This window comes from Neovison vison, chromosome 7 (assembly GCF_020171115.1).
Source record: "Neovison vison isolate M4711 chromosome 7, ASM_NN_V1, whole genome shotgun sequence".
Taxonomy (NCBI): domain Eukaryota; kingdom Metazoa; phylum Chordata; class Mammalia; order Carnivora; family Mustelidae; genus Neogale; species Neogale vison.
Window position 1 is genome coordinate 147,783,577 of NC_058097.1, and position 24,359 is coordinate 147,807,935.

At 37.8% G+C, this 24,359-nt stretch overlaps 1 protein-coding gene across 1 annotated transcript in view; it reads right to left on the bottom strand.

Moving 5' to 3' along the window:
* The window catches only part of UVRAG (UV radiation resistance associated), a 305,816-nt gene that overhangs the window by 263,913 nt on the left and 17,544 nt on the right, over window positions 1–24,359 (bottom strand). Inside the window, exon 2 of the mRNA XM_044258508.1 lies at window positions 6,384–6,501. Coding sequence (XP_044114443.1) covers window positions 6,384–6,501 — 118 coding nt within the window. The remainder of the gene's footprint in view (window positions 1–6,383; window positions 6,502–24,359) is intronic.

Below are 24,359 nucleotides of genomic sequence, written 5' to 3' on the forward strand. Positions count from 1 at the left end.
AAATGTAAAACTCTTACAGGCAAGATCTTTAGATTAAAGCATTTCTTGATAAACATAATATCTATATTACTCTATATTTGTCTTTCCTAATATATATGTGTGTGTGTGTGTGTATATATGGATAATTATTTTATTTTATGGAAAGATAGCCACTATGTATTAAGTTTTTAAAAAAGACAGGTTCTAAGAATTCACAACAGGATCCAAATTTTTATAATTATGTCAATAATGTTTACCTTAGGTGATAGGAATAGGCTGCTAACTTTTATTTTCTGCTTGGCAGTATCCAATTTTTCTGTTTGACAAAATTATTTGAAATAAGGAAAGAGATAATTCTAATTATTTTTAAAAGGACCCTCTGATGGACATTTAGGTTACTGCTAATATTTAAATATTTCAAGTAATATTATAAATAATCATTCAGAGATATATAAGATAAACATTTAGAAGGAGAGTGCAAGATAAAAGGAAAAATACAGTTTGAATTTGGTAGATACTGCCATATTCTATAAACGTGTTGTACCACTTTACAAGCCCACTTATGAAAATACCTGTTTTCCCAACACTGGCTACCCTAAGTATAATTCTTCTCATTTTTCCCCAAATGATTAACCAGTTATTCCAACCATAAATTAACTATAAAGATGTTTGTGTGTAGGTATATGTATGTGTGCGTGTCTGTGTGCACACAGGCACATGCATGTGTATATTCTATTTAATATGTACCATGTTTATTTTTAGGGGGAAAAGACCTAAAAGGAATAAAAAAATCATTTTTTATTTCAAAGTAGTTTCAATTAACACACAAAAAAATTTTGTATTGTTTGAATTTTTTGCAAGCATGTATTACTTTAAAATCAATGGAAAAAAAGATGTTTCTCTTTTCTTTAGAAAGAATTCCTCAGTTTAATCTGCAAAGTGTCTAAATTAAACAGTTCCCAAAATATGTATCTGCATCTCTAAGAAGATGACTAGTATTATTATTTTTTCCAAAATTTTGCTGACTGAATGTATGTGTAAATGAAACTAAACAATCTACTTTCTCCATGAGACCTTCAAAATAGACCTGCTAATTTAAATGGAAAGAGGTCCACAAAAAAGCCCTACAAGAAATCATGGAGTCTGAGGTAATTTCTAACATGCTAAACATGGGCGTACACTGTCCACCATTCTGTTACATCTAAAATATTGCCAATAAAATTAGCAGCATGATACAGTAGTGATTTAACAGTGAACATAGGAGAATTTAATAGCGAATGTGGGAGAATTTAGAGTCAAAAAATAATTCCAGTCCCCATTCCACCTATGATATTCACTCTGAACAAGTCAGTCAACCTTTTGGGTCACATAGCTTACCTTTCAAAGGATAATGACAAATGGAAACAGTGTTATTGTGAGGCTCAAATGAAATAGTGAAGTAAAAACACTTTGTGAACTATAATTTTTATTAACACAGTTCTAGTAATTTTTATTAATTCACTTTAAGCAAAACTATTTGACAAGTAAATTTTTTAAAAAGATACCACTCAAGACCTATTTCTACATGAAAGGGCCCATTAGATACAAATGCCTCTCTATCCAGGCTAAGTCAGACCTAGAAAAACAAAGCAATCAGACATTGCACAGCATGTTTTGGCTGTTATGCAGCATTCCATTCATTTAACAAATGCTTTTTCAGTACCTCAACCTCACTCATAAAAGAAGAAATACAAACTTAAACTATACTATAAAACTATTTTTCACCTATCAGATTGGCAAAAATTCAAAAGTTTGATTGCACAGTCTGTTGGTGAGCCCATGGGAGAAAAGGCACTCATACCTAGTAAGTGGGAATGCAAATAAAAAAAAATTTTGCAATATCTATGAAAACTAGAAGTACACATCCTTTGCTATTTCCACCTCCTGGAAATTTACCCCACAGCTATACTAGCACTCATACAAAATAATGTACTTATGAAGTTATTCAAAGCAGTCCTGTGTGCAGAGCAAGACTAGGACAACTTAAATGCCTACCAAGAGAAGCCAATTAAACAAATCACGGGACACCTACTTATTGCAGAACTGTGCAGAAAAAAAAAATTAGGGAAGTGCTGAAAAATCAGAGAAGCTCTCTATAGACAAACATCTAAGACATTTTAGGTGAAAAATGCAAGGCACAGAAATATATATAGTTTGTACTATTTTTATTTGTATTTGCATAAAGAATTCAGCAAAGAGAAACAAAAAATGTAGAAACAGTGGTTATTAGGGTGGGGTAAAAAAAACTAAGGAGATGAGACAGGTGAAAAGATTTGAAACCTTTATATATATTTTGAACCACGACTGCATTAGCTCTTCAAAACAATTAAATGGAGGGGCGCCTGGGTGGCTCAGTGGGTTAAAGCCTCTGCCTTCAGCTCAGGTCATGATCCCAGGGTCCTGGGATCGAGCCCTGCATCGGGCTCTCTGCTGAGCAGGGAGCCTCCTTCCCTCTCTCTCTGCCTGTCTCTCTGCCTACTTGTGATCTCTGTCAAATAAATAAATAAAATCTTTTTAAAAAAATTTAAATGGAAAAAAATATGAGGGCTTAATATGTGCCAAGCATTGTTCCAAGCACAGTGAACAAAACTAACCCACAATTTTCTGGATTATACAGAGTTCATCTTCTAATGTATCCAAAATAACTGGCTGGCATTCTGGGCACTCACATTTCATGGGTGAAAAAAAAAACTATGACTGAAGAACAAACATGATTTTATAAAAATTTCAAGTTTAAGAGGAAACCACAATTAGAACCCTAGTTCTTCATCCATTAACACAAGGCTTTGTTCTCTGGGGCTGTGATAACTTTGATCTGAACTACCTAACAAGAAGGCAGTATCCTAAGAGCACTGAAAGATGTCAAAAGTCAAAAAATCTCACACATAACTTCTTAGGATATGCTGCAAATTCAGTCAAAATAAAAGAATAACTTAGAGATCAGTATTTCAAATATTCTTCCAATTTAAAAAAACAAACAAACAAACAAAAACTTCTTTTGAAACTAAGAAATGGGGATGTCTAGGTGACTCAGTCGATTAAGCATCTGCCTTCGTTCGGCTCAGGTCATGATCTCCAGTCCTGAGATCGAGCCCCGTATTGGGCTCCCTGCTCAGCAGAGTCTGCTTCTCTCTCTCTCTGCCTTTCCCACTTCCCACCAATCATATTCTCTCTCTCTCAAATAAATAAAAGAAACTGAGAAATGATGCCACTAAACAGGTGGTATGGTACGGGTGAGTCTGTAAGAAGAGCCAACTGGCCCTCTACCGTGGTCATCCTACACCAAGGGCTGCATAAAGATCATGAAGTGAATATTTGTGTTTATCATCACAGGTCCAACAAGATAAGGTGGATTAACTAGGCTTATTAATGAAACAACTTCCTGGCTCCTCCTATGGTAGTTAAAAGTTATAAAACCCAACATGCAGGCCCAAAAGAAAATGTAAATAGATTCCATTCAGCCATGACATTTTGGAGTGCGAGGAAGCCTCCGAAATCATCGTTTCTCTCATTTTAGAGGTAAATTCACCAAAGCTCACAAGAGGGACTAAATGTCCTAGTCAAGGGGCTTGCCAGTTAGTGACAGACTCACCACCACTGGCAGACTGTACTCCCTTGTGGAGTATCAGCTACCCCCTCATTGCATGAATGATCATTTCATAGTGGCAACTTTAAGAAGCAGTCTATGATAACTTCTAAACTCAAGGTGTAGTTTGAGCTAGAAGAAGACAAAGAATAAACCAAAAAAGTCACTTTGCCACCACATCTCTTAGACAACTTTTAATAAGATGGTCATCAACCAGCCCCTGACCACGCTCTTCTTATTAACTACTTTGACAGTTAACAAATACCTAAAATGTGCTGGTAAGTACTATGTTAACTATTATTATCAAAGATAATGCTGGAGCAAGAACACAGAAGTTTTATGAAAATAATCAAGGACTGATTATATAGAAAACGATCAATAATTTAAAATACTCGGGGTGCCTGGGTGACTCAGTTGGTTAAGCATCCAACTCTTAGTTTCAGCTTAGATCATGGTCTTGGGATCAGGGGATGAGCCCCCCATGGGGCTCTACACTCAACGGGGAGTCTGCTTCTCTCCCTTTCTCTGACACTCTATCCCTCTCCCCCACCCCAAGAGAGATAAATAAATCTTTAAAAAAAAAATTTTTTTAACACTCTGGCATGGCTCAGTTGGTAGAGCATGTGATGCTTGATCTCAGGGCTCAAGCCCCACACTCAGTGTAGAGATTACTTAAAAATTTTTTTTAAAAATTTTAATTAATCTAAAAAAAGAAAACACTCTGGCACTGTCATATATTGCTAATGATAAAACCCATTATAGTGAACAGAAGACCAAATGTATTAAGGTCTGCAAAAATGCTTATACCCGAAGACAATGACCAAACTGTTTCATTTTCCTTCTGGACGGACACATAGGAAGACAACATATCCCGGTCCCCTTTCCATCTAAAAACGATGACACTACTGATTTATGGCCAATGAAATGTTATAAAATTTATGTAGGCCATTTCCATAAAAAAAAAAAAAGAAAGAAAAGAAAAAAAAACCTCCCTCAAATAATCCTCTCTTGCCATGGCAAAAGTCATGTATTGATGATAGCAGCATTCCAAAATAGAAGAAGCTGGGATACCTGAGTCACTGCTTAGAGGACAACTGCCAAGACAATGCCTGTTAAGAGCACCTGCACTGGACTTAGTGTAAGAAATTTATTATGTTATGCCACTTAGATCTGCAGTATTTGTTATAGTAACTAGCATTAATCATTCAGATTTAATGGTGTCTTAAGAATATGCAAAGGTTACAATGAAAAATAAGAATAAAATTATATGAAAATGCAGAATTTAGAGTCCTTTTTTTTCATCCTTAAAAATTATTTTATTGCTATTTACATTATGGTGGTGGTTCTACCCTATGTAATTCCTGACTGAATCTTTTAATGGGCATATACTGGTATTGAAATTAAAAAAACAAAAAAGGTATTAAATGACTACTGCTTTAATAATGGTCTTTAAAAGTAATTAAGGGTGCCTGGGTGGCTCAGTGGGTTAAGCTGCTGCCTTCGGCTCGGGTCATGATCTCAGGGTCCTGGGATCGAGTCCCGCATCGGGCTCTCTGCTCAGCAGGGAGCCTGCTTCCCTCTCTCTCTCTCTCTGCCTGCCTCTCTGTCTGCTTGTGGTCTCTGTCTGTCGAATAAACAAATAAAATCTTTAAAAAAAAAAAAAAAGTAATTAAAACCAGGGGTACCTGGGTGGCTCAGTTGGTTAAGTGTCTGCCTTCAGCTCAGGTCATGATCTCAGTCAGAGTCCTGGGATCAAGCCCCATGTTGTTGGGCTCCCCACGCATCTGCTTATCCCTTTTTCCCCCCTCCCTCCATTCATGCTCTCTTTCCCTCTCTCAAATAAATAAAACCTTTTAAAAAAAAAAAAGTTGTTAAAACTTGAAAGGTAAAATGTCATTTGAATTTTTCATCTTTGTCACAGTACAAAATTCAAATAAGGCCTTAGTAACTCTAAAATAACACCAGTTTTTGTTTATATAAATATATCTTCAATCACATTTTACCCAGTGTTATAACTTTATCTCAGTTGTTACTCGAAAACTTCATAAGGCATCATTATCTCCACTTTACAAATGGGCAAAGTGAGGTTTCAAAAAGCCATGATCATTATCCAGCGTCACACAGCTAGACCTACTCTCTATTTTCAATCCTAATTCAATATTCCTCTCATATACCATGCTTGTTTCCTTGTACCACCCAACACAGGTCAACTGATTATATCCAAGCGCCTTTCATCCAATATGTATTCAATACATATTGAATGAATATGTGATTTTGAATCAAATTTATTTGTTCTACTCTCAGAATTGCCACTTATGCAGCAGTCCACAGTACAACATGTGCAGATGAAGTCAAGGAAACCAAGCCATTCTTCTAAAAATGACCCCACAAATACACAAGGAATTACAAATATGAGAAGACATAAACTGGTTTCAATTTTACCACAATATTTTTTAAAATTACGTTTTGAAGAAAATAAAATTAGTACATATACTGGACTCATATACCTACTTTCATGATACCTACTGGAACAAAAACATTCATAGGTAACATTCATAAATAAATGATAAATTTAGCAATTAAGAACTATCCAAAAGCCATGTTTCTTTTATATATGATATATGTAACAACTGCTCATGAAATATTTTCGGATAACATTGACAGTTTAGCTTTCCAATAAGCAATAATAGCAAATTGAAGGGCACCGATACTCACTTGTGTTACAAAAGAATAAAAAGGAGACATAACAATCTGTGGGAAAGTCCACAGACTCCCTTACCTTTATATATCTTTTCAGTATTACACAAGTGAAGGGTGAAGTAGGTATCAAGGAGCTGATGGCCATTTCTATTAACAATGTTCCGGGCAGCAATGTTCCGAAGGTGTCTGAGACGTCGCTAAAACCAACAACAAAAAAGAGGGGCACATTCAGCTTTTCCTCCTATAAAATGTTCTGAAAGTTACAATCTGAACATGAAACCTAGGAAGTTGCCCCAGTTATTGACATGTTGAGCCAGTAACCTTAACCCAGTCTCTTATTTATGCCTCAGCATTCCCTCTGTTGAGTAGGAATTATACCTGCCCAATCTCATTTACAAGGTTGTTGTGAGTATGAAATGACAACAAATACAAAGTATTGTCAAAGAGCATAAATGTTATTTACATAAGTACTGTGTAACTGTACAATAGCATTAGTATTTCCTGGAATACAAACTAAGTAGTAATTTGCTTTCTTCCCTTCAGAAGAATACTTGTAGACAAGCAAATCCATCTCATACCTACAGGCAAGCAGTTATTACATACATACACCCCCTGTTGCTAGTGCATTCTAGAAGCCACATCATCTGTACAACCAGGAAAAGATGCCAAGCCAAAACATAACTCACTGGGCACTACAGCCAGCCAGTCAGTAACCCAACTGTAGTGAGCTTAAATTAAATTTTCACCTGACCAGCAGCCAAACAATCTCTTTCCTGATCAGTCTCTCCTTCCCAACAATTTCTCCAACTAAGATGCACCAATCATTTGGAGTCCCAATTGTTGAAAAGGCAAACACTAATAAGCAACAGTAGAAATCAACAAAAATACAAGGTAACAAATAGACAAATAAAAGCATATCAAAAAGAGAAGATGTTAGCAATGCTCAAGTCTGGGCACATCAGATTCATTCCCAAAGGCTAGTTCCCTGTGTCAGATAATTATTTCTGTACTAAAAAACAGAAATCAAGTGCTCAGTTTTAAGATTTTATTTATTTATTTGACAGAGAGAGATCACAAGCAGGCAGAGAGGCAGGCAGAGAGAGAGGAGGAAGCAGGCTCCCTGCTGAGCAGAGAGCCCGATGCGGGCCTCAATCCCAGGACCCTGAGATCATGACCTGAGCCGAAGGCAGTGGCTTAACCCACTGAGCCACCCAGGTGCCCAGAAAGTAGTATTTTTTTTTTTTAAGATTTTTTTATTTATTTTATTTGAGAGAGAGAGAGTGTGAGAGAGAGCATGAGTGAGGAGAAGGTCAGAGAGCGAAGCAGACTCCCCATGGAGCTGGGAGCCTGATGTGGGACTCGATCCCGGGACTCCAGGATCACGCCCTGAGCCGAAGGCAGTCGTCCAACCAACTGCGCCACCCAGGCGTCCCAAGTGCTCAGTTTTAAAATACGCTTAAAACTCTCCCTTCAAGCTGAAAGACAGCCCAACCTATTGCGGTAAGTCCATCTTCAATTATATATTCAATCAGCTGGAAAAGTACAGTTCTGTCTTTCCATGCACATAGCAACCTAATCCTTTCTCCCAATCTAGAGATTAAGATTCTTTGAGAGGTTATTGTCCAATAAATTTGTTTAATACTCTAAGTATGAAAAGGCCCAAATATATTTACAAAAAGTTCCTCTGGCTGGGGTACCTGAGTGGTTCAGTGGATTAAGCGCCTGCCTTCAGCTCAAGTCATGATCTCAGGGTCCTAGGATGGAGCCCTGCATGGGCTCTCCATGGGCCCTCCACTGAGCAGAGAGCCCATTTCTCTCTTCCTTTCCCTCTGCCCCTCCCCCTGCTCATGCTTGCTCATTCTCTCTCTCTCTCAAATAAATAAATAAAATCTTCAAAAAATAAAAAGTTCTTAGGGCTTATTCTAAAAGACTCATTTTTACACAATCTGCCAATGGTTTCCATTTCATACCTTGGATTACAGCCACTATCTCTTCCTCCTGTATATTTTTCATTAGCCCTCTCAATCAAGATTTTAAATTAACAGGAAAACTAACCACATCTATTTTGCTCTAAATTAGAATCCTGGTCCTCTGTTCAAAGACCTGAAAATATTACTCAAAGCCTCTAGAATAAAGTACAAACTTGCCCTATTGCTTTCAAAGCTCTGTACAATCTGACCTCTCCACATCCTATGTTTACTTCTCACTAGACCTTCTACATATCCAACCCTCCGTCACACACGAATGCATGAAAAAGACCGTGCATGTTCCTAGCCCCAGGCTTTTGCTAATGCTAGCTCCTCAATCTAGAATACCATTCTCTCTATTTTTTTAACATTTTATTTATTTATTTTGAGAGAGAGAATGAGATTGAGAGAGCATAAACAGAGGGGAGAGGCAGAGGGAGAGGGAGAAGCAGATGCCCCACTGAGTAGGGCGCCCTATGCGGCACTCGATCCCAGGACCCTGGGATCATGCCCTGAGTCAAAGGCAGCCACTTAACTAACTGTGCCACCCAGGCACTCTAGGATACCAACCAAAGGACATCCTATTTTTACTTCAAAGTTTAGGAGAGAAGACTTCTCCTTCTTCTGTTTCTGAGGTTAGCTGCTCCTTTATTTGAACAAGTAAGAACTTTGCTTCTATCTCTCCGATAGCACTTACCTCATTTAAACTAGTCTTATTAGTTGATTAGTTATTGTCCCTATTAATGGAGGAAATGACTTGATAACAGAGACTATTACCATCACTACACTGTAAGCACTTCTTAAATGCTTACCATGTGCCATGCTCTGTACTGAACACTTCAAACATACGATGTTATTTAATCCGCATAACAACCCCATGACATGAGGTTTTACTCATTATCATTATGCATCTCTTTATCCCAACATTCCTCTGTAACCCAACAGAAAATAATAAATAATAAACAGGAAATATATCTCAAAAGAAGGAAGGAAAGAAAGAAGAAGGAAAGCAAGGGGTTACACCTATATATGGATGTGTATCATACACTTCTATCTCCTGTACACGCACGTGCGCGCGCACACACACACACACACACACAACTGATACAGGCTGGTCTTTACACCCCCCTATTGCCACAGAGGGCAGCGTGAGCAATGATCTATCCTTCAATACAAGAGAATAATTTTATGACAAATACAATAATAATGGAACAGACTGCCTTACGAAGCAATGTACAAGGCCTGGCCAGAGATGTAATTTACACAGATGCATAGATATTACTGAAGAGATCTTTCCACTATCTAGGAAGTTAGTACAACTGGCTCAAAGACACCTTCAGACTCCAAGCTATACAATTCTAAAATCAGCAGTGGAGTCTACAAACATTTACCTGGGGGGGGTTACCAATATGTCACTATCGATTGCTTCCATGCTCCTTCCACTAACGTGAGTAAAACAACACTGACCACATCCGGGCATTTTATAAGAAGATTTACAGAAAACAAACAAAAAAAAACACAAACAAAAAACAAAAACCTCCTCCACAAATTAACCAACTACACTTAAAGCACTGACTTTGGGTTGTACAACTTTTTGCCTTTTCCCCTATCTTATTTATTTCAAAAGCATTATGGTAAGTATTCTCATTACACCATGATTAAATAAAATACAAGATGCTCCCAGCAGCTAGAAGGGACAAAGGAAATCAACTCTTTATAGGTAAATTATAGATGTAATCTTGATGAAAGGCAGTAAAGGTACACATGAAGCCTCTTGTGCTTTTTGTCTTGGCTTCCTCTTTAATATTATTCATTCCAATTTTATCACACAGCTACTTTTTATTTTTAAAAATGCTAAACTGTAATAAAATGGAGTTTAATAATAATGTGTCAATGTTACTTTTTAGTTTTGACACGTGAAAAATGGTAATGTAAGATGACATTAGGGGAAACTGAATGAAGGAAATTCTCTGAACATTTTTAACACTTTTCTGTAAATTTAAAATTATTCCAAATAAAGTTTATTTTTTTTTTTTAGTTATTGTCTCTTTCAGAGTTAGGAGTTGTATAAGCACAAAAAGAGTGCCAATAAAGCATTTCACAAGCCCAATTTTATTAATAAATCTCTTCTTCATTCCCCCCATTCATTTCCTTCCTTTTAATTTTTTTTTAAGATTTTATTTATGTATTTGACAATGAGAGAGAGTGTACAAGTAGGCAGAGCAGCAAGCAGAGGGAGTGGGAGAAGCAGACTCCCTGCTGAGCAGGGAGCCCGATTCAGGGCTCAATCCCAGGACCCTGGGATCATGACCCAAGCCGAAGGCAACTGCTTAACAGACTGAGCCACCCAGGCGCCCCAAGAAATAGTGTAGTAAAGTTTGGGTTTTGGGGGGTTTTTTTTTGTTTTTTTTTTTCCATCTCCTTCCTTTAGACTCCCACTTCTTCTCTCTTCTGCTCCTTCCCGTAAGATTTAATGCGATTAAAAAGAAACACTGGGGGCACCTGGGTGGCTCAGTGGGTTAAGCCTCTGCCTTCGGCTCAGGTCATGATCTCAGGGTCCTGGGATCGAGTCCCATATCGGGCTCTCTGCTCAGCAGGGAGCCTGCTTCCCTCTCTCTCTCTCTGCCTGCCTCTCCGTGTGATTTCTCTCTGTCAAATAAATAAATAAAATCTTAAAAAAATAAAATTAAATTAAAAAAAGAAACACTGGAAGGTTAAATCAGAAACTCATAAAAAATGATTACCTATAGGGGTGAGAACAAGCTAGAGGAAATACAGATAAAAATAAGACTTTCCTGCTACTTGCTTATACAGTTTTGACTTCTGTACCATATAAATGTCTTACATACTCAAAAAGTAAAGTTAAATAAGTAAGGAAAAGTTTAAACCAACTAAACCTAGTCCAAAATATAAGAGCAATACCAAAAATCATCACCAGTTTTAGGAAATATCAACTACCTTCACCCAAATTATTATCTCATGATCCAAGAATTACTGAAGAAACCAGAGTGACCTAAAGGATCCTCTCTTGTTTTCAGGTTCCCCAGAAGATCTATACTTGAAAAACAGTATGTGATTTTACCTAACATGGAAAAAGGGTTAGTTCCAGATATTTGTCTATCTTCCCCAACAAGAACATAAATTCTGTGAGTAAGAGATTTTATTTTATTTATTTATAAAGATTTTATTTATTTTTTGTCAAAGAGCGCAGGCATGAACAAGCAGGGGAAGCAGCAGGCAGAGGGAGAAACAGACTGCCCGCTGAGCAAGGAGCCTGATACCATGACCTGAGCCAAAGGCAGACACTTAACCAACTAAGCTACCCAGGCACCCCAGAGATTTTTTTTATTATTTATACTTGTATCTCCAGCATCTAGCTGAGTACCTAGTGAATGGCAGGCACACAATAAATGTTTTTTGACTGAATTAATAAATCTCCTGTGAATTACCCCCGTCAAGAATGTCGTGGTATGGGACACCTGGTGGCTCAGTCAGTTAAACATCTATCTTCAGCTGCCACTCCCCCTGTTAGTGTGTTCTCCTTCTCTGACAAAATCTTAAAAAAAAAAAAAAAAAAAAAGACTTACCTCTTCAAATGACCCACCAAAAGATAGCTGAAATCAAATCTGTCTTATGATCTAAAGTGGCTCACGTACCTCAGGAAAGTATGAATACTCTGAGCAATTAAAAATTTCCACAAACTTTGGAATTATTCTTTAAGATAACATCCTATGCAGTTTTCTTAACCAGCAATCTCCTTACACTTTCTCAAATGTTCTATGCCTTTATGGTTATGAAATACTCTTTGTGCATTGTTCTTTAGCAATAGGTTTAGGCAGCAAAGTGGTACTCTAATAACATCCACCCCCAAAACTAAAGCTGAACAGATTTTAACTTTTAAATTGGAATTAACGTGGCTTAAAATCTTTGAAACACTATCTCTAAAATGTTCTATGTAGGGAATAAAAACATTCACTAACATATAAAATTAAAATCTCCTATTCAGCTTCGATTTGGAAGATTGATAGATATAATGAGAGTACAACTCTGCTACCTGAAGTGTTGGTGGTGAGCAAAAGACCTGTATGACCCTAAATTCCTAACATTTTTACAAATCTTTCAAATATAAATTCTAAAACAAGACTTAAGTGGTATGCATTGTAGATCTGAAGCATTTGCTTTAGTAAAAAAAAATAATAATAATTACTCATTGGTAATGACTGAAACTGATGCCTCTAAAGAACTTGTTAATACTACTACTGTTGTTAGCCAACTGCTTCAAACCCTAACCGTAGTCTAGAGGTGCCTGGGTGGCTCAGTTGGTTAAGTGTCTGCTTTTGGCTCAGGTCATGATCTCCGGGTCCGGTGACTGAGCCCCGCATTGGGCTCCCTGCTCAGTGGGAAGTCTGCTTCTACCTCTTCCTTGGCCTGTCTTCCCCACTTGTGCTCTCTCTCTCTCTGAAATAAATAAAATCTTAAAAAAAAAAAAAAGGTAGTCTAAAGTTTTGGGGGGTTTTTGTATTTTGTGTTTATTTTGTCCTGCCCAGCACCTATTTGACTAAAACAAAACAAACAGAAAAACTCCCTTGTAGAGTCACCCTCTCCTACTATCAATCTCTCTATGCTTCCTGTAGAATTAACTCTACCTCCAACCCCAAGGATGTTCATGGCATGACGGAGGTCAGGTCAATCAGCACATTCCATCCCCCTGACCTTAACATATAACTTAATTAGGACCACTGAAAGACTCAGAAATTATATTAAATTACTAAGTTTTTTTTCCCCACACTGGCCCTGAATCTGGAAGGATACAGAGCTGGAGATGTTGGCAGCTATCCTTCATCAGAGTGAAACCAAAAAATGAAACCAATAAGGAAGAAAGCAGAGCAAAAAGATATGAGATTCAGGTCCTGCCAAGAATTTAAGTATCTCTGGGTCAAACATACCTAAAATGAGAATTGGAATGACAACTACAGCCAAGTTCCCATAAAACTGTCAAAGATTATAACTAGGGAGATTTATATTGTGACTATTTATTTAGGATTTATCCCATAACAGGTTAGTAGATGAAGAGTAACATTTAGTGGCAGGATACAAAGAAATGTTTCATTTTGTTCAACATCCCCATGTTTTAGAAAATGATCATTTCTGGTTGGTTAATTCATTTTTGTTGATATAATTTTGAATCTCAATATGGGTGACAGCACAGCTTTAAAAACAGTCAAATCACACCCCAGAACAAAAAGAAATCCAAAACAATTTTCAGCAGTGATATACGTCATTGGGGTTCTATATTCCTCCTGAGTTTTACCATTCCCTTGCAGGTATCTAAAATGCTCTGACTTCCAAGGTATAATAACGACCAAAGAGAACTAACGTGTCTTTGATCTTATTCCTCGTCACTGCTGTAGAGAGTGATTCAGGGAGGCTAATAGCTAACAGGAGGAGAATATGGCTCCCATTCACCCTTCCTTCCCTATCCGTAACCCTTGCTTCAAAAACACAAATACTGTGTTTCTTAAATATAATCACTCCACAAATCCCCACCACTGCCAAACTAAATAACCATCCCACATACACCTTTTATGACTTCTAAGACCATAGAGAGGCATCTTCCAAAACAAATTTTGAGTCTAATTTGCTTAATCTACAAGGGCTATTATAAATCAGTAATATAATCAATACTCTATAACCTGATAGAAAAGGAGGCAAAGGATATAAAAAGAAATGGAAATAGTCTATAAACCATATGAGAAGAAAAAGAAATGGAAAAGAAAAAGCAACGGAAATGGTCAATAAACATATGAGAAGATGTATAATCACGCCCCTAATTAAAGATATACACATCACGAGAGACTATGGACTCTGAAAAACAATCTGAGGGGTTTGAAGTGGCGGGGGGGGGGGGAAGTTGGGGTACCAGGTGGTGGGTATTACAGAGGGCACAGATTGCATGGAGCACTGGGTGTGGTGAAAAAATGATGAATACTGTTTTTCTGAAAATAAATAAATTGAAAAAAAAAAGATATACACATCAAAACAACCATTCCACCTCACAGAAAACTAGTTTCCAAACAAGGTCTGTATCAAACATCACACCCCCACGCTCTCACCCCCGGGGCTCTCTTACAATGTAGCACTGCCAACTCCTCCGTAACAAAATGGGGTCTATGTTCCTTCTCCCTTAATGTAGGTAGGACTGTGACAATGGTAGAAATTAGACTACATGACTTCCAAGGCTAAATCATAAAATTATCTAGTTGTCTTAGGATGCTCTTTCTTAGAACCCAATCACACGAATGTGAAGACACCAAGCAGCTACATGAAAAGGACTTTGTAGTTGCTCTCCACGGCCTCAAATGAGATCCCAGCTATAGCTAGATATATAAGTGACCGTGTCAGCCCCCAACCTTGAAGCCACCAGAAATGACACCAAATAAGGCAGAAAAAAGTCATTCCTACCACAGCCAAACAAAACTGCACAATCATAAGCAAAATAAATGATAATGTTGTTTTATGCCACTAATTTTTTTTCTTACTCAGCAATAGAAAATGAAGAATCCTATCTGATTAAATGGTCAAACTATTTAGTTTTTGTCACAGTTGATATAAGTAAGGAAAATAATGCAAGAAGAAATACAAACTGGTTCAATTTGGAGGGACAGCAATCTCGCAGTAATTATTAAATTTAAAATTGCATGTAATATTTGACCAATTCCACAAGTCACGAAAATGTGTGCAAATATGCTTATTCTGACACTGGCTATAAAAGCCAAAATTTAATAACCACTCTTAAATTGTGGTACAGCATACAATCAAAAACTATGTACCCATTTTTTAAGAAGTACTAGTATGGAACACAAGAGAACCTGAAATTTTAAATGTTTACTTAAACAAATATTACTATATTTGTACTAAAGAGTTCCTAAAAATCAATAAGAAAAAAATCCAACTCATTCTGTAAAGAGGCAGAGAGTAAATTATTTTAAGTTTTTCAGTACATATCCATTCTCTTAATATTCTTATTTATTTGTTTACAATCCTTTAACCACAATAACTTTTCTTAGTCTCCTTAGTTACAAATGCCAGAAACTGTTGGCCAGTTTGCTAAGTTCTAATGTAGAAAATCACAGATATTATGAGATAATTCTTTTAAATAGCATTTGGTTTAGAAATGTAGTCAAACTTGTTCTGGGCACCTGCCCCCTTTCCAATCTTCAACTCATTTTTTTTTTCAGGTCAGGCATTTATTTGCTCCCTGGGACTAGGCTAAACGGCATGGAGGAATAAGGCCCAGGTTGTTTCCAGTAAACTCAGATTACCACTATTTTGATATACTTTTCTAAGGGACAACAAAAGCAAACCTGAGAGATTAGTTTTCCACATTCCCACAGAAGGTAAAAATGTTGAATTACTGAGTTGAGAATTTAAGCATGATAAATTAGATCAGTCTTTTTAAAAAATACAAAAGCTCCTTCTATATTATAGCACTCAATCACCTATTTTTTCTAATCTTTTGATCCCACCTGAAAGACTCCCCGGAAAAAGTTTTTAAAAGAACCCAAAATGCTTTATTTTAACCAGTGCTTGGTGCTATTGGTTATAGGCAAATAGTACCAATAGCCTAATGTTACAGATTTAAACAAACAAATAAAAAAAAACTAATTCTAATCTTTCATAAAATACATTATAGCTCCCATCCCTAACTGACAGCTTTCTGATGCAAATCATACAACCTTGGAACTAAAACCTTTATTTTGACATTCATTCCAATCTCACTCAGTCCCAGAATTTAAGTCAGTCATTTAGTAAACACTACAATTGTAATACAGACTTCCCCACAGGAAAAGGCCAAATATATCTCTCTGAACCTTCTACATTTCTTATACACTTGGGCTCTGGGTTTTTGTCTCTCCAACCTATCTACCCCCAATCTTGGTGGAAGGTCCAAACTTGCCCTTCTCCCTCCATGTTTCCTCTGGGTAGTGTTGCTCTAAGAAACAAGTCTTTGCAGTGACAGGTCTAGCATTGTTCTCACCTATATCTCTCATCCTCCCTCTCTTGTTCCCTTCTTCCTTCTATTTTATCTTGCGGTATTTCTTCCACACACCATGCTAGGAGCTCTAGGGATACAAACATGGCATTCCCTATTTCAGAGTATGTAACCTCACTAAAGAGCTAGAGTTTGTGCACACAAAAAGGCCAATTTGAGGTCAAACAATCTAGCAGTATTCTGTCAATGAGCATTTATTAGAAAACTATTATTCTAGAAATATAAGACCAAGGAAGAAAGACACAAAATTACAAACAATGACCTGGAAGATAAAAATTGGAAGACAGGAGACAGCTCTCAGTGGTCCAAGTGTTAAGAGTAATATCATGGGGGAATGCCTGGGTAACTCAGTTGGTTAAGCATCAGCCTTCAGCTCAGGTCGATACCAGAGTCCTGGGATCAAGTCCCAAAGCAGGCTCCTTGCTCAGTGGGGAGCTTGCTTCTGCTTCTCCCTCTGCCTCCTGTTCCCCCTGCTTGTGCCCTCCCTCTCTCTCTTTCTGAAAAATAAATAATTTTTTAAAAAGGGTAATATTATGGCCATAATTTGCTTCAAAATAACTGGGGTAAGGGAGAGAGGAAGATTAGGTAGGCATCGGTTAAACAAGATATGTCATCACATGGCAACTACTGAAGTTATATTACATAACAGGTACCTGGGAGTTCATTATATACCTCCTCATATATATGCATTTCAATATACACTGATATACACAATACACATTGCACTACATATATTTCAAATTTCCATAATAAAAAGGTTTTAAAGTAATATTAACAGGAACAGAAAGAAAGGATAAGACAATATAGGAGCCTAAGCAAAAATGGGCTTAATGGGGAGATTAGATAATGGATACAATTGAGGATGAAATGAAGATTGACAAAAGAAACAAGGGAGTCAAAAGGCTCTTGGGGAAATATGAACTAATCAGTAAAGGTGTTAGGGCAATAGAACAGCCACAAAAATAAAAAAGAATGAAATAAAGAAAGGAAGAAAGAAAGGGAAAGGTGTGGGGGGGGTGTGTGTGTATGTGTATGTTTAGGAAATATACCCTATACCTTGTATCAAATTCTAAATGGCTTAAAAATATTTAAATGTAAATAATTAATGCATAAAGTACCAAAAGAAACCACGGAAAGTTATTTTATAACCTCAAAGGTCTAAGAATGGTGAAAAACTCAGAAGCCATTAAAAAAAAAAATCTATAAATTTTACTACATAAAACATTTTTTTTAAAAGATTTTATTTATTTATTTGACAGATAGAGATCACAAGTAGGCAGAGAGGCAGGCACAGAGAGAGAGGAGGAAGCAGGCTCCCTGCTGAGCAGAGAGCCCGATGCGGGACTCGATCCCAGGACCCTGAGATCATGACCTGAGCCGAAGGCAGCGGCTTAACCCACTGAGCCACCCAGGCGCCCCTACTACATAAAACATTTTTAAATTATGCATGGCAAAAACTGTGATATGCAGAGTCAAAGGAAAAACAACCTAACCAAAACTTTTCAACTCACATAACCAATTTCACTAAAATACAAAGAGTTCCTAAAAATCAGTAAGAAAAATATCCAAAAACCCAATAGAAAAAAATGGCAAAGAATATTAATAGATAATTCACAGAAAAGGATATACAAATAGCACTTAAACATGAAAAGATTCTCAACCTCACTCATAAGAGAAATGTAAATTAAAGCTACACTAAAATTGGCACAGACCAAAAAGTCTGCTAACATATTCAGAGGCAAGTCGGTGGCAAAACAGGACTTAGCTTAAAAGAGTACAAATGGAAAAACCTCAGATGATGGCCATCTGGCAATAACTACCAAAATTACAAATGCACATATTCTCTGACCCAGTAATTCCACTTCTACATTTGTGAAAAAATTATATGTTTTTATAGAGATATATATCATAATATATGTAATGCACTATTGTTTATATTAGCAAAAAACTAGAAATACATTAAATGTCCATCAATAGGGGACTAGCTAAATTACAATATATCCTACAGTGGATACTAAGTGGCTATTAAGAATAAATTATATGGGGTGCCTGGGTGGCTCAGTGGGTTGAGCCTCTGCCTTTGGCTCAGGTCATGATCTCAGGGTCCTGGGATCGAGCTCTGCATCCGGCTCCCTCTAAGCAGGGAGGCTGCTTCCTCCTCTCTCTCTGCCTGCCTCTCTGCTTACTTGTGATCTCTGTCAAATAAATAAATAAAATCTTAAAAAAAAAAAAAAGAAAAGAAAATAGGTCTTTTTTTTTTTTTTAATTTTATTTATTTATTTGAGAGAGAGAGACAGTGAGAGAGAGCACGAGCGAGGAGAAGGTCAGAGAGCGAAGCAGACTCCCCATGGAGCTGGGAGCCTGATGCGGGACTCGATCCAGGGACTCCAGGATCACGCCCTGAGCCAAAGGCAGTCGTCCAACCAACTGAGCCACCCAGGCGTCCCGAAAATAGGTCTTTAAAAAAAAAAAAGAATAAATTATATGGCAACTGTCTGAGCACTGATATGGAACAATCTGTAAGAAATACTATTAATGGAAAAAAAAAAACACAGAAGTTCGGACACCTGGGTGGCTCAGGTAAAGTGTCTAAATCGATTTAAGCTCAGGTTATAATCTCAGGGTTGTGAAAAATGCCCCACATCTGACTCTACGTTGGATGTGGAGCCTGCTTAAGATTCTCTTCCCCTCTCCCCCTTCCCCTACTTACTATGGCTTACTCACTCTCGCTCACTCGCTCTCTCAACAAAAACCAAAAACCCACAAAAGTTTATGCAGTCAATGTGTTTATCATGTTAGCATCTGTGTTTCATGGAGAAAAAAAGAATATAATTATGTCATTATTGCAGAAGCATATAATATAACCGATAACATCGTTGTCCCAGGGAAAGGGAAATGGGTATTTGTCCCAGGGAAAGGGAAATGGTTGTCCTAGGGAAAGGGAAATGGGTATAAATTCACTCTTATATACCTTTGAATTGTGATCCACATGAATATATTGTTTATTTTTTTTAAGTAAAACCAGGGGCTAGGTAGCTCAGTCAGTTGAGTGTCTAACTCCTGGTTTCAGCTCAGGTCATGATCTCATGGTCATGGGATCAAGCCCCACATCAGATTCCATACTCAGTGGGGAGTCTCCTTGAGATTCTCTCTCTCCTCTCTCTCTGCCCCTCCCTTTGCTTACATTCTCTCTCTCTCTTTCTCTCTCTCTCAAATAAATAAATCTTAAAACAAAATAAAATAAACTTTATTTTTTTGTTGTTTGCTTATTTGACAGACAAAGAGAGAGAGCACAACCAGGGGAAGCTGTAGAGGGAGACGGAGAGAAGCAGGCTCCCAGCTGAGCAGGGAGCCCCATGTGGGGCTCAATCCCAGAACCCTGGGATTATGACCTGAGCCGAAGGTAGACGCTTAACTAACTGAGTCACCCAGGTGCTCCTCAAATTTACATTTTTTAAAAAACAGAGATGGCAACTAACCTTTAAGTACAGGTATCTGTGATAGCCATTACCAGAAGCAGTGTGACATAGTGGTTAAGAGTTCAAACTAGAGTCAGTAATTCTGAACTCGAGGGTAGTACAACTCACTAGTGGGCAAATCACTTACTTTCTGAGCTTGTTTCCCCTCCCATAAAATGGAGATATTTCCTGTATGCCTACCTCTGTGAGTTATTTTAAGGATCAAATGAAATAATGGATATAAAAGCTCTCTGAAAAAATCATGAAGTACTTTATAAATATAAAGTACTAACAGAAATAGAGATGTTGAAAAAAGGATGTGGTTATCAGTATAAGGTGATGAATTGGTTCAGGCATTTCTAATTTGAAGACACAGATTTAGAATTCATTTATCTAAACAGAGGTGACATGGTCTCAAATAAAACCGATCTCCAAAGGACAAACATTCAATAAATAGAATTACAAAACTGGAAAACATCCTCAAGGTCACCTAAGCCTTTGCTACTCAGGATTACCTGGGAACTTATTGGAGACACAAAATCTCAGGTCCCACTACACATCTATGCAATCAGAATCTATATTTTAACAGGATCTCTGGGTAATTTTTATGCACATTTTAATTTTAGTAAGTACTACTCTATCTTATTCACTTCTCAGATAATAAAATTGGGGCCATAAGTAAAGGGAACTGGCCATGTTCGCACTGTCAGTAAGTACCAACATCAAGATCTGGACCCAGGCCTAGTCTCTTGGATTATGTGTATATGTATGCATGTACCTCATGTATTTGCTTCCCAGATACCTTGTTTCAAAACCCAAGAGACATCTTTGCCTTGCAGATATCCCATGTCCCCACCCCCACTTTCGATCAGCCACCAGCCCATCAGTTCATTCTTTCTTCACAATATCTCTGGCATATGTTCCTTCTTTTCCACATCCTTCATTCATTGCCCTAAAACTATTGCTATGCATACTATGAAAACATATATCAAGTTCCTCTCCTGGAAACAAGAACTCTCTTACAAATAGTATGTTCTATTTAATTCCAAAAAAAAAAGATGCAAGCCATTAAAAAGCATTGGATATTAGCGTAACTGATTCCAGGCAGAATCTGTTTGAAACCTAGCAAAACTAGCACACTCTAATTTGGTAATCCTAACCCAGAAACTTCCTGTTGTCACTCCCACTATTTCCTTCCCATCACCACCTCCTCTTTGCCCTAGAACTGACCCAGGTTACCTTCATCTAAGAAGGCCCTTCCACCACAATCAAGCTTTTACTAAATAAATCCAAAGGGTCTGAATCTACTTACTATTACCATCTTCTATCCCAATCTGTCCCAATACACTCTCAACATTCATAGATATTCTCATATTTTCTTAATTCTCTCCTATACATTGTACTCTAACAAACCCAAGTATTTCAACATTTCTTGAGTATCCACAATGTTCCACGAACTACACACATTAAAAAAGAAGTCTAGGGGTGCCTGGGTGGCTCAGTTGGTTAAGCAGCTGCCTTCGGCTCAGGTCATGATCCCAGGATCCTGGGATCAAGCCCCACATTGGGTTCCTTCCTTAGCAGGGAGCCTGCTTCTCCCTCTCCCTCTCCCTGCCATTCTACCTGCTTGTGCTCTCTCTCTCTTTCTCTCTCTTTGTCAAATAAATAAGAAACTAAAAATAAAGAAAGAGAGAAAGAAAGAAGTCTAAATACCTTTGAAGGGATGCCTGGGAGGCTCAGTTAGTTAAGCATCTGCGTCCCACTCAGGTCATGATCCCAGGGTCCCAGGATTGAGTGCAACATCAGGCTCCCTGCTTAGAGGGGTGTCTGTTTCTCCTGGATCCCTATCCCTCCCCACTGCTCCTGCTCTCTCAAATAAATAAATAATAAATTTTTAAAACAGGTCATGATCTCAGGGTCCTGGGATCAAGTCCCGCATCGGGCTCTCAGCTCAGCAGGGAGCCTGCTTCCTCCTCTTTCTCTCTCTGCTTGCTTCTCTGCCTACTTGTGATCTCTCTCTGTCAAAAAAATAAATAAATCTTTTTAAAATAAATAAATAAATACCGTTGAATACCTTTCCTACATAAATTCAAGAAAATTAAAAGCTCTGGTCTCTGCCCTATTTGCATTTCTGCACCAAGAAGTTTTGACAAACTGGGGTGCCTGGGTGGCTCAGTCAGTTAAGTGTCTGACTCTTGGTTTCGGCTCAGGTCATGATCTCCGTGTTCTGAGATCAAGCCCAGAGGTGGCCTCCATGCTGAGTAGGGAATCTGTTTGAGATTGTCTCCCTCTACCCCTCCCTCCTCCTCCATTCTCCCTGTCCCCACCTGCCCCCACTGGCTCACACACTCTCTCCCTCTCTAAAATAAATAAATAAATCTTTTTTTTAAAAGGAAGTTTTGACTTTTTAAAGAGCATATAATATGGGAAGACTTTTACAGATGTTCAGCCACAAAAGCAACAGATGAACAGAGTAAGACACCCACAACATGAAGAATAACTCTTACATGACAGCCTGTATGGCATGAGGGTAAACAATTCTAGAGTCTCCCATGTACAAACTGGGTTCAATTAAGTCAACCTGAAAAAAACAGAGTGTGCTTCAATTCAAAATCAAACTGTGAGCTACTGGTTCCCATGATCCCAAACACCGTCTTTGTGTTATAGAATGAATTTGGCAGACTTGGGCCTGAGCCCCTCGCTGCCATGTCACTAGGAAATGTATGTAAGCTCTCTAAGCTTCTCACTCCTCATTCATAAAATGCAGCTAATGACAGTTTGTATCTCACAGAACTTAATGAGGAGTAAATGGAGTAACTCCAAAGTCCTTACACACAGCTCTGGCACATGTGACAGTTCAATAATATTACTATTATTATCAATCACCCTAAGGTTTCCTCATTCTTTTGTAGAGCTTCAAAAACTATCCTCTGAACCGTAGCTATATAGGTTTGTGTAGGTATGGACTATTATTATCAATCACCCTAAAGTTTCCTCATTCTTTTGTGCTGCATTTACCTCCAGAGCTTCAAAAATCTATCCTCTGAACTGGAGCTCTACAGGTTTGTACAAAGATGAAACTGGAAAACTGCATTTTAAGTTCAACAAGTGAGTCAGATAGTAGGAAAAGCTCTGAATTTAGAACCAGAATAGGTAGGTGTGAACTCTAGCTCTTCCATGTTCTTTTCTGGGCATTGGTTTTCTTCCCTGTTAAATGGGAGGGATGGCTCTAACTATTGTAGTTAAAAATACTATAAGAACAGTTTTAAGGAGAATAGCTACTACAAACAAAGCTGTAAGCTAAAAGATAAAGTAAAACTGGGAAACCTGTTCATGAATTACTGTAATGGGGTTTCTCTATAATGGTATGTGACAAGAAATCATGAATCTTGTCTTGAGGAAAATATGGCAGTAAATGGTAATTACAATTAGAATAAAATGAATACCTACAATTAAGCAGGCAAACATTAAATCACTATGACCCAGCTCTAGAATCTACACTTTTGATATATCCTTTCTGACCTTCTTGTCCCATCCATGACCCCAAACGAAGATGATCATTTCTCTGCTCTGGGCTACCACTACCTGTGCACAATGCCACCATCCTATAGCACTTGCTGCAATCACGCTTTATGATCAATAAAGGGGTCAATGCCCCCCACAAAAAGAGGGGTGATCTCTAAATACAGAAACCAAGTTTTAATCCTTTTTACACCTACAGCACTTAGCACAAACCTGGCACAAAATAGGTCCTCAATAAGTGTTTGATGGATGAACCAATGAGTGAATCACAGACAATATTAGCAACTTCACTGAGCCATGTGAGATAGTACCCTTAAGTATATGGTAACATTTAAAGCTATATTTTAAGCAAAACTCTTAATAACATATTTTATCACAATTCTTTGCCCTTCTGTAGCTTCAATGACGATAAGCTCCTTAAGGACCAAACTATGTCTGTTTATCCCAAGTGGCTAATGGGCAAGCACACAGATATTCAATAAATGTCTGCTAACAGAAGAAGGGAAGGGAAAATGCATGAATACCATGCCTCACCACTCAGACCTCAATCTTCCCTTATTTAGAAATTTTGTCAGCAGTCTTCTCACCACTCTTTCCACTACCGTGCTCTCTTCTTTTGTCAACGATCCTTGAATAAAAAAATTAATGAATTTTTTAAAAAAAGACTATCCTCCCTTTCTTGCTTACAGTACAATGTCAAAGTCAGACTGGTAAATGTGGAGGGAGTGTTAAGAGCTGGGAAATCTTTGTTTTGTCACATCACAGCCAAGACTAGCTCAGGTAAAAACCCTCAATGGATGGTAAGTCTGCAGGGTAGGGGGCAGCAGGATATATGCATGTTCTCTAAGTGTCTCCCTACAAACTACTCACTGGTCACGCACATGGGCACATGCAGACTTCTAAAGCTGAGAAATCAGATATCTTGACCATGTGACCAAACTTAACAGCACCAGTGAGGGACAAATGGACACCACATACCCCCAGAAGTGATACATTATGAAAGACACATTACCACACATGAAATATTCCCAGTGAGAACGCACAATCTGAATCTG